This window comes from Poecilia reticulata, chromosome 12 (genome assembly GCF_904066995.2).
Source record: "Poecilia reticulata chromosome 12, P_reticulata-male-v2, whole genome shotgun sequence".
NCBI classification, from domain to species: domain Eukaryota; kingdom Metazoa; phylum Chordata; class Actinopteri; order Cyprinodontiformes; family Poeciliidae; genus Poecilia; species Poecilia reticulata.
In genome coordinates, this window is record NC_088841.1 from 3,347,985 (window position 1) to 3,363,589 (window position 15,605).

General features: G+C 37.5%; 1 protein-coding gene across 3 annotated transcripts in view; it reads right to left on the reverse strand.

The window, feature by feature from the left end:
* zmiz2 (zinc finger, MIZ-type containing 2) overlaps positions 1-15,605 on the reverse strand; it is a 37,419-nt gene that overhangs the window by 19,128 nt on the left and 2,686 nt on the right. For 2 of the 3 annotated variants that reach the window (XM_008423231.3, XM_008423233.3), the window contains exons 2-5: positions 6,411-6,512; positions 4,130-4,247; positions 2,693-2,895; positions 123-291 (exon numbers count right to left, since the gene is read on the reverse strand). In XM_008423231.3, the coding sequence (XP_008421453.1) occupies positions 123-291; positions 2,693-2,895; positions 4,130-4,247; positions 6,411-6,460 (540 nt within the window). In that variant the 5' untranslated portion in view covers positions 6,461-6,512. Of the gene's footprint in view, positions 1-122; positions 292-2,692; positions 2,896-4,129; positions 4,248-6,410; positions 6,513-9,970; positions 10,208-15,605 lie in introns of those variants that run through there. The other variant, XM_008423232.3, reaches the window with a different exon arrangement.

Below are 15,605 nucleotides of genomic sequence, written 5' to 3' on the forward strand. Positions count from 1 at the left end.
AACCAAGACGTTTGGAAATTTTCACAACCAACATCCCAGCTTGTGTGTGTGTGCGGAGCTCTTAGAAACAGTTTTTGTTCTAAGAAGCATGTGTGTGTTTTTTCTTTCTCTGAGACGTTTACCTGACCGTAGCTCAGCTCCTGGTTCTGTTTCTCCTGTATTGCTGCGACCGTTGCCGTGGCGGTGGCAGTGGCTGTGGCGGCAGCCGCGGCGACGGCGGCAGCTGCAGCCTGAGTGAAGTCAGAGGGGGCGCGGACGCCCAGGCCCGCGCCTCCGCCGTTGCCGGAGTAACTGTGGTGAGAGGGGAAAGACGCGGAGATGAGTGGGCCGCGGTCTCTTAGTCAGCTGAGTGAATGAGTGTGTGAGGTGTCGTCACGGCGGTGAGTCACGGCGGTGGGTGACAGCGGCCACGCTGGCATATGTTGGTGTGGAACCCCGCCGCAGCAGAACAACAGCTCATGACATGCAGCATGAAAACATTACAGGCTGCAAGAACCTGCTCAAATCGCCCACTTAATCTGAGGGATGAAGTAAAACAGATGCAACAGCCCAGCTGCAGAGTTTACTCACCTTTAACGCTGCAGTTTGTAACTTTTCAAAAAAAAAAATTCTTTGCATATTTGTTTAAACTGTCTCTATGCTGTGACACCAAAGTATGAGATAGATAGTGAACAAAAAAAAATCTGCTTTCTTCCGGTGCTGACTAAAACAACCAATCAAACCCAGGAGAAGGGTCTTAGCGCTGTCAATCACCCTCTATTTTGTGCTTCTCACACCCACTTTCTCTTTGCTGTGCTACAGCTAGCAGAGTCTGTCCAATGACAATGGATAAGCAGTTAAGCTGTTTCTCCACAATTAGCACATTGAGCAGCGAGTAAATTAGGATGATTGACAAAGCTAAGACCCTCTTTCTGGCTCTGACTGGTTGTTCTTGGTTGTAGCTGTGCATTTATTCAGATAGCTTTAGTAAATCAGGAGGAGATCAATTTTTTCACATAGAATCTTTCAGATTTTACTCTTTCCATGAACCACTTCTAAAGTGATGCTTCGAAATGCGTATAAAAATGTCCATAAAAACACATATACTGAACAGGATGCTAAGGTAAAAAATCAGATTCAGATTTTCGGCATAATTTAAGCTACTTTGGGTTTGGACGATGTAGAGCGACTGTGCGCAGAGGAAAGGTCAGAGATCAAACTAAGTATAATCCAACTTTGGATAACACCAAGATATTTTACAGTAGAGCAAAGTATAACACTTCAGCCAGAAGGCTCTACTATTGGGAAACCACAGGGAAACCACACTGGACATGTGATTTGTTTCCCCACAGAATAAATGTCCTCAAACCTACATTCAGTCTGAGAATTTGCTAATATAATGTAAGAAAAATATATATATTTCAATGATGTTTTGCTCATTTTTATGAGGGGTTGCAACAAATTTGCCTGCATCTGTAAAAATCTCCATTTTGTCATGAAAACACAGAGAGAAGAAACTGGAACTCAGAAGACAGTCGGGTAGAAGAGGATCAAAGAAAGAAAAAAAAAATCAAAGGATAACTGACAACAACACCTAGAAGCTCCGTGAAAGAGCTTTCAGACAATATTAACGCCTGCTCTGTGTTGTTCTCCTCCAGGGATGATGGAACAAAGCAGTGCAACTTGCTATTAAAGATGTGTTTAAAAATAAAGGTTGACAAAAGGCAGCAGCTGATCTTATAAGAAATTGTTTTAAAAGAAGCTTGTTATTCCGAAACACGGTTTAAAAAAAAATCAAAGAGATGGAAGTTTATATCTTTATGAGCTTCAGAGAAATGCCGTTAAACGCAGCTTAAAGCTTTCAGTCATGCAAAACAGCAACACGTATCAACAGATCATTTATGATACATCTGTGGAAACAAGAAGTGGTTTTAAACTGTATGAGTGCTGCCATGTGACAACCACAAACTGCAATATATTTGAATGAATTTTATGCAATGGACCAAAAGAAAGTAGGGCATAATTGTGAAATGGAAGAATATAGATTTTTAATTAAAAAAATAAAAATAAATTCTGAAAAGTGTGGCATGCATTTATGTTTAGAGCCCTTTAATAAAGGAATAGAGCAGAAAGGTCAAGTTGCAAGAAGAAATCCGTTGTTCAAAAATATCTTCATGAGTACTGCACCTTCCTGAACTTTATGTGTAAAATAAAAAGCTAAATAATGCCCCACTTTATGGTTATGTGTGACAAAAGTCTCCCCAAATACATCACAGACTCTGGTTGTGATGGAACAAAATGTGACAATGAGGCAAAAAGAGTTTAAGTGCTTTAGTAAGGCGGTTTATAAAAAGTTACATAGGCATGAAAACTCAAAATGTTTTCCCATTATTGTAAGGTAATAACTAGCAAATAAATGTATTAAACTTTATATTGGATGTTACCAATACAACAGCACAGAATTTACACACTGTTAATGATTTTCAAATGAATCAAGTTACATTACATTTTCCGATATAAGCCCTTTCGGATAACATCAGATGATTTATTAATCTCTTAAAACAACGGCCTGAAGTCGAGGTTCTCAAACATCCTTCATACATCCCTATAAAATGCTGAGAGCCACGACTCCCCTGTCATATTTACTATTTCTGACACTTAATAGTCAGTCAACAAAGTGAAGCCTCTTGTTTTCCAGAAGAAAGTGGCTTACCTTCCTCCATAGGCTGAAGCCGGGTTGTAGGCGGTGCTGGGTCGTCCGTACATGACCGGCTGGCCGTAGCCTTTAGACACGCCGTCCCCGTACGACTGCTGGCCCATGAACTGGGAGCCCATGCTGCCGCCCATCCCTGGGCTGCCAACTGGCATTATGTGACCACCAGAACTCTCGCCGGGGCCCATGGGTGATCCAAACACCTGCAGGTGAAATGGAGGAGGGCATTATGACCCTGGAGATCTGAGGGCGTGGATTTCAAAGAGGTAAAAAAGTTCAAAAGTAAGTGATTGACAAGACATTCACAAAGAGAGCGTCCACCCTGAGGTTACACTCACCCTTTAAAGTAAACCCGACATTAAGTAAAGTTTATTTAAAAAAAACTTTACTTATTAAAAAGAGTAAAATTCAGGGTTCCTGTATGATTTTAATGTCAGAATTTACAAACTTATATTTTCAAGTTCTCAAACCCTTACCTTCCTTTTAAAATGTAAAATCCTAATGTCCTCTACACAGGAGAAAAGAAGGAAGTCATCACAACATGGCTCCTATATTAAACCTTTAACAACGTTTTTACCAGCGTTTCATTGAGATGTAGCTTAGCAGATGCACAGTTGCACATCCACCAGATGTTTGCTAATTTCTGCTGGCTAGTCTGAAGGAGCTGAGTGGGGGAGTTGCAGAAGCTCATTAGCTTGGAAACTGCAGCTCTGAGGAGGAGCTTCGTTCTCGAAGGCGGTGCTAGGTCCATCCAGGAGTTTTGCACAACTGAATGGTTGCCATGGAGATTAAAGGATTTCCCAAACATGCATTAAAGAATCTAAGTAACATTCCAGGTATGGATTTGATGAGGGAATAACGTTATTGCATGATGTAAAGCTAAAAAAAAAGTTGATTTCTACATAATACTGACCCTTTAACGAGAGTAATAGTTTAGTTTCCACATCTTGACTCTCCATGTTTTTTTGCAATCCAGATATTTCCAGTCATGAAAAGCGTGGACATTTGAGGTGTGAAAGCTAAAGTAGCGACACCTTTCCTATGTTAGAAAGTTGTTTTAAATTTAAAGTAACACGTAGATTATTTTAAGTATTTGTGTAAATATTGTGCTATATTTACTCAAGGTTATCACACTTCATAAATGTCAAATAAATCTGTCCAGTATGCTGGACATTTATTGACCTGTATACTTCCAGCTTAGAAACCCACTAGAAATGTGTCACTGAAATGTTTGAAACCAAAGCAGGTAGACAAAAAAGATCTGTTTAACAAAGAATCAAATTAGCAAAGAATTCTCCACACAAATTCCTTAAGTACTGTCCTGAGACATACTGGTCACTTTAAGTTTAAATATTAACTAGAAAACGCACTAAATAAAGCGTGTATTAGTGAACACAAGAGGAGAACAATGTCCCCGGGTAGTGAGTCATGTGTTACCTGGCTGTGTGTGGGATTGGTCACGCCCCACACTGTGGTTACTACAGAGAGAGATCTTGCGTGTTGATTGGTGCCTGGTTGCCAGGAGACTGGCTCATTTAGGAAGGGGCCGTCAGTGCTGCAGAGGGATAAGAAGGGATGGTTCAGGAGAGGCAGAAAGAGAGAGAGAATTCATCCAGATAGCAGTAATCGCAATAAGAGCATCACAGATGGTGTTCCATGGTTTCTTCCTGAAAACAAGGAGGGTTTAACTCCCTCTTAGAGTTCATTTGCTGTTCTAGCACAGAAAAACTCAGCTGAGTGTAAAGGTCACAAACAAATGTTCACTTTGGGGAGCTAAAGATTAACCTGAGCACGGTTTATTCATCTGACAGTTGAGGTTAGCCTCAGTTTCCTCCTTCTGAACCATTTCCTCAACAGGAAGCTACCGCAGCAGCATGGCTGTCACACCGCATCACTTGCAGGTCTGCAATACCTAATGTTGTTGGCAAGAAAACTGAAAAATAGGCTGATGTGTGAATACAAACACATCTGCATTAAAAAAAAAAAAAAAAATTAATCAGCAACACGAGCAAATGCATTGCTTTGTTACTGTTAGCATAGAAGTGCAAACTTTAAATTGTGTTTTTTACTGCTGCAGAATAACACCAGACTGATTTGTGAAACATTCAAACGTTATTTTAATAAAGTTTTTCAGTCAGAAACAAAAAAACTAAGGTGAACCGATTGAAGTTTTCTGGCAGGTTATGCCGATTCTGATTTTGGCCGATAATTTTTTCTGTCTGAAAAGTTGCTGACTAAAGTTGCTGAGTTAGCAACAGTGAGATAACTATTGCTAAACACACATGTGTAGACGTGAATCACCTACCTCCCAAAATTAAGAAAATCAGGAAATTATTGGTGCACCCATAAAAAATACCCCATCCTATTTAAAGAAAAAATTGTCACTGGTATAATTAGCGGCTACCCCAACAATACCTAGGTAAGAAAAAGCCTAAGCACCTTTAACATTCTGTATTCTTTAAGTTAAAAATAGTTTGAAAATTTATTAAGATTATGTTTTTCCCATTTGTTGTTCCTTGAACGCAGCGTCACAATCACAATTCTCAGATATCACCAGCCTGGATGCATCATCTCACTTTCAAATCCCATGAGGTGAGCAAGTCTCAAAAGTCGAAAACGCATTCCAGCTGATCTGTGCCCCCATGTTGACCGATCCATCCACAGCTGGTGATTTGTGCACGCGCATTTGGCAATTTGTATTTGTTGTGTATTGCTACTTGTGCAGTGGGAAACTTGTACATTTGAGAATGTACACATATGTGAATGTGTGAATCATGTGATGTACTTACAAGTCTTCTTTTATGAGCATGCAAATCTTATTGCACACTTTGTGAATCTTTCAGAGACTAATTGAGCTCCATACAAAACATCTCACCATGTTGTAATCTATAAAATTAAACAAGCCTGTCTGTGTTGCTGCCAACAATTTCTGGTGCTGCTCTTGCATTTTTAAAATCTAATGAAGTTTAATCTGATAAAACTCTTCAGAGGCGAGTAGTTTAGCTGTAAAAAGGCATGGATGGTGGAATAAAACAGCCTGAAACCTGCCTGAGTGGTCTAGTAAAGATCAACCGATTATCTGCATTGCTTTCCGAATTATGAGTTGTGTAGAAATAAAGAAAAAAAATATTCTATAGAGAATTGCAATTCTTAGTTCTGGGAATCCTGAATCGATCCAAAATGCTCTTTATATCTGCTTCATTTTTTTAAAAATATAATTCTTTCATATTTTTTTTTATTGAAAAAAAAAGTCAGGTAGCTAAGCTAAAGTAATCCTGGTAATTTTGCACACAAACCTATTTTTGTTTAGATATAAACTGATGAAATGTGATACAGTGTGGAACCGTACTAACTTTTACATAAATGTTTTATTTGCTTACGCCATCTTCTCCTCCTGTCAGTCATATGACAACACAAACAGAATCTCTTGACCGTTTGGAAAGAATAAATGCTTTTGTCAATCTCATTGTTAGACACTGAAAATTTGCATCTCTAGTGTAGTAGTGATGACATTATTTCATTTCTTTATCATGACTAAATAATTTCCAGATCAGTTTTCTCCTAGTGGTCTAAGGTGACATGTGAGTTGAATTATTTGTTTAAGATTGATCCTTGTGCAGATCCATCATCAAGTGGCATTGTTGCTTGAATGAGACAGTCACATACATCACATCATCTACCTGGGCTTAATGTCAGCACAGTGTGTGTGTGTGTGTACCTTTGTGGAGTGGGAGGTAGGGAGGGTTTCATGGAGTTAAGGGGGTTCATCGGATGAATGGTGGGATCATTAGAGAGCCCCCACTGTCCTCAAGCAGGAGCCCTGGGAGAAGGGGAAAAAAAAAAAACACGCACATAAACAGACAAACTCTCACAGCTCATTTGCTGCACAGAAACCATTTATCATCACTATAGCCCACACTGTGTGCACAAAAGACATAGCGACCTCCCACTCTGTGCCACTCACTTTAATCTGTGTGTGTGTGGACTGCGCACTTCAAAAACGTTAGCCTATCACTGTCTGCTGCAGCTCTGATACCTCTGGAAACGGGAGGGGGGAAGGGAGGTGCGAGCTAAATTTAGCTTGCTGATTTCAAAAGGAATTTAAGAGAACAGAGATGAGACGAGGCGAGCTCTTCTCTCGCCTCACCAAAGTACAAGCAGTGACTCAGGAGCGTGCGCTGCTCTCCCGCCGCTGACTAAGTGACATGTTCTGGACCTTCTTTAAGTTAATAAAAGTTCAACGTCTTCCGGCGTCATTCCCGGGAACACCCAGGACACACAAAACCACTCTGACTGTTGATCAATAGGTAGCTGATTAATCACGTGTTCAAAGTGTTTTCACTAAATTCACATCATTTCTCTGTTTGAACTTGATGAAACGGATTTTAGTTAAATGTCTGGAAGGATGCTTCGGATCCTGAAGTGGATTTAAAGTAGACACAAGGGGAAAAAAAAGAAAGGAGGCACGCCAGAGGTGTTACACGTTTCCTTTCCTGTGTTGTGAACTTTTAAAGATTACGTGAGAAAATCTGCATTATATATTTCTGCATTGTATGTATGTAAATATATATATATATATATATATATATATATATATATATATATATATATATATATATATATATATATATATATATGTGTGTGATTGACAATCAAGCAGCAAACATTTGCTCTATCTAGATTTTTGACAGTAAACTGATCATCTTCAGATTTTCTGACTCAGACAAAACAAGAAGTTTCATGATGTTAGCTTAACATACAACTATAAATCTTCACTATATCCCCAGTGACCTCATCAATGGCTCTGGTTTACATCAGTCAAAAAACCAGAAACATGCAAGAAAAGATGGGTGATATTATGGAGGCCATTATTGCTGGAGTCTTTAGAATATGAACTTTCTGACAGATGTTCCATATGCATTCTGTATTTGCAAACTTTATGGTGTAGAGCTTGTTTGTAGTAGTCTATGATTTCAGCATTTTGCAGCTTTTTATTCTCCTTTATGTAATTAAAAAAATTCATAAATACATTTCGGGGGGATTTTTGCTTAAATGTGAAGTCATAAATCACGACTTGATGCAATAGATAGAATATGTAATGCATCAGCTTAGTTCTAAGTTCAGCCCAAACAAGTTAAGAATGTATTCATTTCTGTTCACTACCTTAACTTTCTGAGCAAGATTTACATTTCCAGTTCACACTCATATATTGTTTTTTTCTAAGAGTTACATTTATAGAAAAATATTCATCTTATTCCTTGTGTTGCAACTTCCAGCATGGTAATAGAAACTGCAGTAAAGCAGTTTGTTTTTGTGTTGTGACCAACTACATTTCTTCTTTTTGCCGTTTCAATAATCACATTCATATGGGCATGCCTTTTGTCCAAACCAGACTTTAGTCACTGTGATATTGCACACATTGACATTGCAATCATGGCTACGATTCAATATCTGGTGCAAATCGAATTCTTGTCTAAATTATTTTTGTATTTGCCTTAAATTTAGTGGAGATTCAAGCATCAGTAATAATTTTGTGGATGAATTTTGTGTTAATTTCCTCATCTCATGGATACTTGCACAGCTGTTTGAATCACGTCTCTGAAATTTATAGACAACGATAAATAAAAACTCTTATTATGACAGGTTTTTACACTAAGTGGTAAACAACCAATACGGTAAATGCCCACCACTATTTCAGTGCATGCACTTCCCTAATAACGAGTCCAATCCATGAATCAACCAATACAAGAGTCTTCCTCAAGACATGCTGTTCACATTTTGACACCAAAATGACACCTAGCCATCAATCAGCCATACCTGGCCAGTGCTAAGCTTCAAACAGGACTTTCTAGGGAGGAGGTTTCCACAGAGCTTATATGTTAAGTCATCAAACAGCAGCAACAAAGAGATGGTCACATTCTATGCTGATGACAACTTAATTCCAAACAATGTTATGCAGATCCTTAGTGAATGGCACTGAACTCCACACACATTTAAGGAACTCAGAAGCAAGTAGATGCAACGGTTTATGGAGATTATGTAATAACACTGGCAAAGGTAAAATCCCTTGGATCAAATCCATGCCATATGCAGGATGTGTGAAACTGAAAGAAAATCCCTCAAAACAAGAGGAACTTTTTTACACATTTTGACTAAAAAATGGAAGTAAAAACCAGATCTATCTTTAAACCCAAAGTGCATCAAGCTAACAATGCTATTGATTCCTAACTCAGAAAATTCAGTCCAAGTACCAACACAAAAGACCTGAGATCATCGAAAGTAGAGTAGAATCAGGACTTTTGCATCATCCATTGATTGATTCATTATCATATCAAAGCCTTATGAATAGCAATCAAACGCAGTCGCCAAGTGCCTGAAGACTCCTTAGTAATCCCAATTCCAAAGTATTTGTGATTAGTTAAAGTCTGACATTGTGACGGAAGTGGTCTATTCAGGCAACCTGTATACTGTGCCCACTTCACTTCATAGTTTTGAATTTTTGATAAGATCCTGGTCCTGTTCAGAATTCCTCTGTGTCTAAAGTGCTGTACAGCCATAGCTAACTCAAAGATGTGCAAGTTCACACATCTAGACCCGATGATGATGCTGATATATTCTACATCCCTACTTATGGTCTTCATTTAGAGAGGAGAAAGATACACATAGAAAAAAGTCTCATCAACAGCTCACTGAAAAAAGTTTCTCTTTAATCCCCCTTTTTCAAACAGGTGGTAATTATTTTATAATAAAAAGTTTGAAAGTTACTGCAGCTGTACTGTGTAGATGGCTTGCCACAGGAGAAAACACAATATGGACATCTAAAGGAATGATTAAGGTATAAATTAGGTTTTTATAAACCAGCTTATTAAATATTACACCTGCATCTTCAGCTCCATATGTTCCCTCTTTTTCTTGATCCCTGCTCCATGCTGCTCCTCTGCCTTTACCTAACGAGTTCCTTCATCTGACGGTTACCAAGTGGCATGCTAATTCCCCAACATCAGAGCCCTGATATCCTCCAACACCCTCCCTGTTTTTTTTTTCACTGCCATTTTCCTTTTTGTACTTTGCAGATTTGGGTCAGGCATCATGAATCTTGTGTAAAAAGACAGAGAGGGAAAGGGTGCTACTCCTCAGATCACATGATCGCCACTCGCGAATTCCCTCCTATCGAGTACCTTGGAACTTCCATCACAGCTGAGCGGTGAAACCACACAAAGGGAGACGTGTGTGGCTGCATCAGATGTTCAAAGCAAGCGCACAAGGCACAGACTGTACCTGTGGAGGACCCGTTGTGACACTCCTTTCTTTCTCTCTCCCTTTGCCTCCTTTGACCTCGGCGTCTTGACATTTTCTTTACCCTCGACTCTTCCTCTTCACGCCGCTCCTCGCTGTCGGATTCTCTTCTCGTTCTTTCCCTCTCGGCTCTCAGATCTTGCCGTTGCACTGGCAGCTCAATCGCTCAATCAAGCCCTCAAACTGCTCTGCTGCTGCTGGTTTACAAGGACCACATACAGTCAGATGTGCAACAGCAAACGAAGCGGTTACAGTGCCTTTCAAAGGCACTCGTACCACTTAAAGGGTTCCGCGTTTCATTTTACGCTGCAACCACAAACGTCATCCTATTTTTAAAATGAGATTTTATGTCTGAGTGCGAACCCGTGAAGTGGGAGTAAAATGACACATTTACAAAACACATTCCCAGATAAAATCTAAACCGATTACTATCAGATGTCACCTAATTAGTACGAAGGATCCACCTGTGTGTAATTTAACTTAACCAAGATTATGTAATAAAACACTATGCTCTTACAGATCTTTGTTCAATCTATCACCCGAGAATGGAAAGAGTATGACACAACTGCACATGATTGTCAACTGAAGATTAATAGGCCAGGCGAGGAGAGCATTAATCAGAGGGGCAGGCAAGAGGCCCCACTCAGATGGGTTAATGTTTCAACAGGATCACTATTAAGTCATGCACAACGGGGCTGCAACCAACGATTATTTTACTTTTCAATTATTCTATATCGATTATTCTAACAACTGGTTAATCGGATAAAACAATTGGCACTCTGCAGATTTTTCATTTAAATCTTATTTATGCAACATTGGAAATACATTACAAGATGCAAATAAATAATTCAAATCCTCTTTTTTTTATAAGAAAATAAACATTCCATTGACTAAAATGTAATAACAGTACAGGTGTGCGATACTGGATATTTTGGTATCAATCCGATACCAAGTAAATACTGCACCAGTATTGCTGATACCGATTTCGATGCGTTTTATTCAGGTTTGAAATATCCTCACACTTTTGACCTCTAAGTTTTTCAGTTTTTTTCTTTAGAATTTTTTTTAAAAACTAGAACAGAAGTTGGACAAAGTTTATAGGTGTCTGCAAAATACTTTAACAAAATATTTACGTAATACATACAAAAAAATGCATAAACAATTAAAAAAATATATAATTTCAGAACAACAAAATCTTTTTGAGGTAGGGACAAAAAACTACAATTCTAAAAATAAAATAAAAATTCGAGAGAATCTGAAACTAAGGTATCGATCTTACCATGTTAGTAGTATCGATCTGACTCTGATACTAACTTGTTATCAATATTACTGATATGTTGCAGTGATCTGCCCACCTCTAAATAAAAACATTCTTTTTGTGAAAGCTTTATCATTTGTTGCAAAAGATGCATCTGCAGGTAAAAAAATGCTTCTAACATCAAAATGTGAATGGCTCAGATATTTCTGCTTGACTTAACATCAAAACAGTGTATGACTGATTACTTTTTCAATTAACCAAAAAATAACTGAATAGCAAAAGGTCCTTGATAGGAGATTTATTTATACGGAGAATTTGAACCAGGTGAAGCTGATTATCTTCTTTATGCAACACTTGGAAATACATTACAAGATGCAAATAAAAATTGTATGAATCTTTGGTAGAATCAAAGCAATTTTTTGAATCTTAAATGAAAAATGTACACATTTTTTGTATGGTTTTTTGTTTAATTACGGCTTTAATCATATTGCTCTGTCAGCAAATGTATTTTTTTGAGCCCGTGTACTCCAGTTAGCAATTAATCAATTACTAAATGAGTTAATGATTATTTTAATAATTGAGTCATAATGATTAATCTGATATTTTTAAAAAGCTTCATGTGTCTTTTTGTGTGCTGTAAAATTTAAACTTCTGAATTGAACTGAAATCAAAAGTGTTCAAGTTGAAGTAAAGATATGAGTCATTGGTGTGAAAGTCCAAGTCAAGTCCAAGTTTTTTTGTTTTTTTCTCAAATTGAGTAAGGTCTTTAAATTTGTCACTAAAATCTTACTTGATTCTCAGCCTCATGATTCAAGTCCACACCTCTGTCCTTATCAGAGGTGTGGACAAAATACATTTATTATTTATTAAAAAATATAAAATAGCAGAAGTCTGACCAATTAAAGTCTACCTAGGCTTTGGTTTCTTGGTGCTATCACTTCCTAGTATCATCAAATCCATGTTTAGATTTTAGGATCAAATCTAAACTATCATACTGCTAAGCCAGTGGAAATACTAGTGGCATTTCCTTCTTCACAGAAAGAGCTAAACTGTTGTCAGAGGTGCAGAAACCTCCCATGGAAATAGGAACATTTCATCCATTCAAGTAATCAAGTAATCTTGTGTTGCAGTCTTAAACTTGCAAAAGTAAGCTTAAATTAAAAAAGTCACCTACTGCAATACTGTGACAGATCTGCCTAACAGTTATTTTTACATAGTTTTTATACTTTCTAACAGATTTCCCAATTCCAGGAAAGGTGAACAAAAATGCTTACGTTTCCACACCAGAAATGGACGCCTCCCAATGTTTGCTTTGGCTTCACCAAAAGCCACAGATAAAGAGCCAACACTAGAACAACTTACAGAACACAAATACAAAAAAAGCAGCCAAGTTACTTCCCTTACTACCTTTCTCAAAACTGATTTAGTAAAACTCTTTACAATCATATCACTAATCAAGAAGAGTATCAGCTGCATTTCTACTGAATATTAAGAAAGCTCGACTTGCATAGTTTGTGCTAGAAGAGAAGTTGGGAAAATAAAGTTTTTCAATTTTTAAAATGCAAGTTTGAAAAAGAAAATCATCCTTTCCTAGCTGACCTGCTCTGCTTTCGTCTTTTAAAAGCACAAATGAAGAGCCTCTAGTGATTTGAATGGCTAATCTTTTAACATCTTAAAGCACCGGCCAGTCAAAGGCGGATGGCAGCTCATGGTGCTGAAAAGAAGAGAGTTTTTACTTTAGGGCGCTTTTGTCAGTCTAAACAATCTAAACAGAAAGCTATGAAAAAAGGAAGTCTGAAGAATCTCCTGTTTGTTCCAACATACACATTAGGTGTTACAGTTAGCTAAATAAAAAAGGAGATACCAGCAGTGATTAACAACCTTCCACTGTTTAAAGTGCAGTATTTTATTTTGAATTTCATTTATTTGTTTTTAAGCAGCTTGTTAATAGTGTTATAAGTTTAAGCACAATTACTCTGTCAGCTGTCCAAATTCCCCCCATCCCTTCCAAAAAAAAAAGTAGTAATTTAACCATATTTACGTAAATTACTTATAGGTTTTGGATAAAAACTCTTGCCCTTGAAACATCATAAATACCGCCCTAAAGCATCTGTGAATAAAATGAATCAGGACAGAAACTTATGATTATTTCAGTAATCGATTATTCTGGTAATTATTTTGATAATTAATCGATTATTCAGATAAAAAATTAGGCATTCTGCAGATTTTTTGATTGACCACTTAAGCTTTTAGTAATCAATTATTCTGACGATTAATGGATAAAAACCAGCCATCTTCTGCAGACTTTTCAGTTGAACGCTTAAGTTTATTTTATACAATGCTAGAAATACATAAAAAGTGCAAATAAACAACCAATTCAATTTCTTTTTTTTAAATTAAAAAAATTATATTTTGTTGCGTAAAATACATTGGCATAGCATTCCTTTATGTATGCTTGATCATTTCTAGCAAAAAGAATGCATCTGCAGCAAAAAAAAATACTTCTAACGTCAAAGCTCAGCCCTTTCTCCTCGACTCAACATCAATACAGCGTAGGGCGAAGGATCCGTTTAATTTTTTTTCAATTAGTAAATAAACAGCAACAGGAGCTTAATAGGAGATTTTTTTTTACTGAATTTGAACCTGGTGAAGCTAAAACTTTGTCACTTGAGGAAATCTGGGTAGAACACATTTACAGACAAGGAAGGGGTTTTTTTATCGTCACGGGGAAATGTAAACATTTTTTTTTACAATTTTGGCTTAATTACTGCTCTGAGTATGTTGTTCTTTCAGAAAATTGAAATTTTTTGAGTTTGTATAGTCCAGTTAACTAAATTAGTTAATGATTATTTCAATTGTCGATTCATCGCAATTAATATGATTAATCGTTTAAGCCCTAAAATTATTCATGGGATATTTAAGAAATTCTCCTGTTCAGAGGTTAATACATGGATTTGGTGAATAATACAAACACAGAACCTTTACTATACAACTGTCTTTCTTTTGAAACGTTACTTGGACTACACCTTTCCTTCTGTCACTCTGCATTAGAGCTGCATAGGACATAAAAATACTCCCGGCATCAATTTGAGACTTAGTATATCAACACTTTCCTTTGCAAATCTAGATTCCTGTTTTCCACATTTCTGATCCTCTTTTCCAGCAGTTTATGAGGATGCATTAAAAGACGAGTATGAATTTTTGTCAAAACTGACCCAAAGTAACAGAGCCTGGCCTCGTGCCAAGTCAACATGTTTTTGTGCCCATGATACGTCCAGGAAGCCACGGCCAGAGAGGAAAAACAGGCAGTGGCTCCCTCACCTCAGAGACACACTCCTACTCAAAAACAACAAGTCATCCTTGTTCAAATAACAGCTCTGAACCATCTTGTGTCAAATAGAAGTCATTTCTGTGTCCCATTGGCTGGAGGATAAAATTCAGACCACAACCTTATGGTACCTTATGTAAAAAAAAAAAAAAAAAAAACGGCCACTCCAACTTTAATAGCTGCACTACAAAAACGAAATAAAGATGCTGTCGCAGGGTTTATGAGGTTAGCGAAGTTTACTGATGTTGTTAGCATGTATTTACAAGTCACCTTAAAGATTGTTGTATATAAGCAGCACTGTGACCATGATAAGCAGAACTGGTGATCTGTCCAGGGTGTAACCCGGTTCTCCCCTGATACCTGCTTCGACAGACCGTCTGGAGGAGGGACAAAAAAAAGAAGTTTACCTTTTACCCTTTGAAATCTTGGTATAAGCAATGATTCATGTGAATCCATGATTTTAAAAAGAACATCAAATTATAAATTATATAATAACACATTTTTGTATTTTTTTATACTGTTTTGAAAAAGTGAAAACATTTGAAATGTTTGTATACAATAAATATGTGACCTCCCAGTCGAACATTTCCCTTGGCAACCAAGGAGTGCCTCAGAGCTCTTATCTTGAGCCACTACTCTTTATCATTGACCTGATCCCACTTTGTCAAATCCCAACATGTCATTCATGTTCTGAGGGCATACAAACTTACATCCGGACCTAATCACACTTGCTGATCAACTCTTCACATGGTATAAGAGTCTAACTGTTTGTAAGTCTCCCTAACCTTAAAAAAACAGTAAAACACACACTAGACAGTAAGGTTGAAGATGTCCTCTTGGAAATAGATTGCTACTAGATCTGTCCATCTTCCAAAGTCCACAACTTCCATCTTCTGCTTTGAGTCACATTTTCAACCCTTCACAGATTCTGCTCTCTCTCACCTTAGATATGTCTCAAGAATATTGTCATGTCTCACTGATCCTGGGTCACTGCAAAATGGTCTTGTTTTGGTGTTAGGATAACTAAAAAA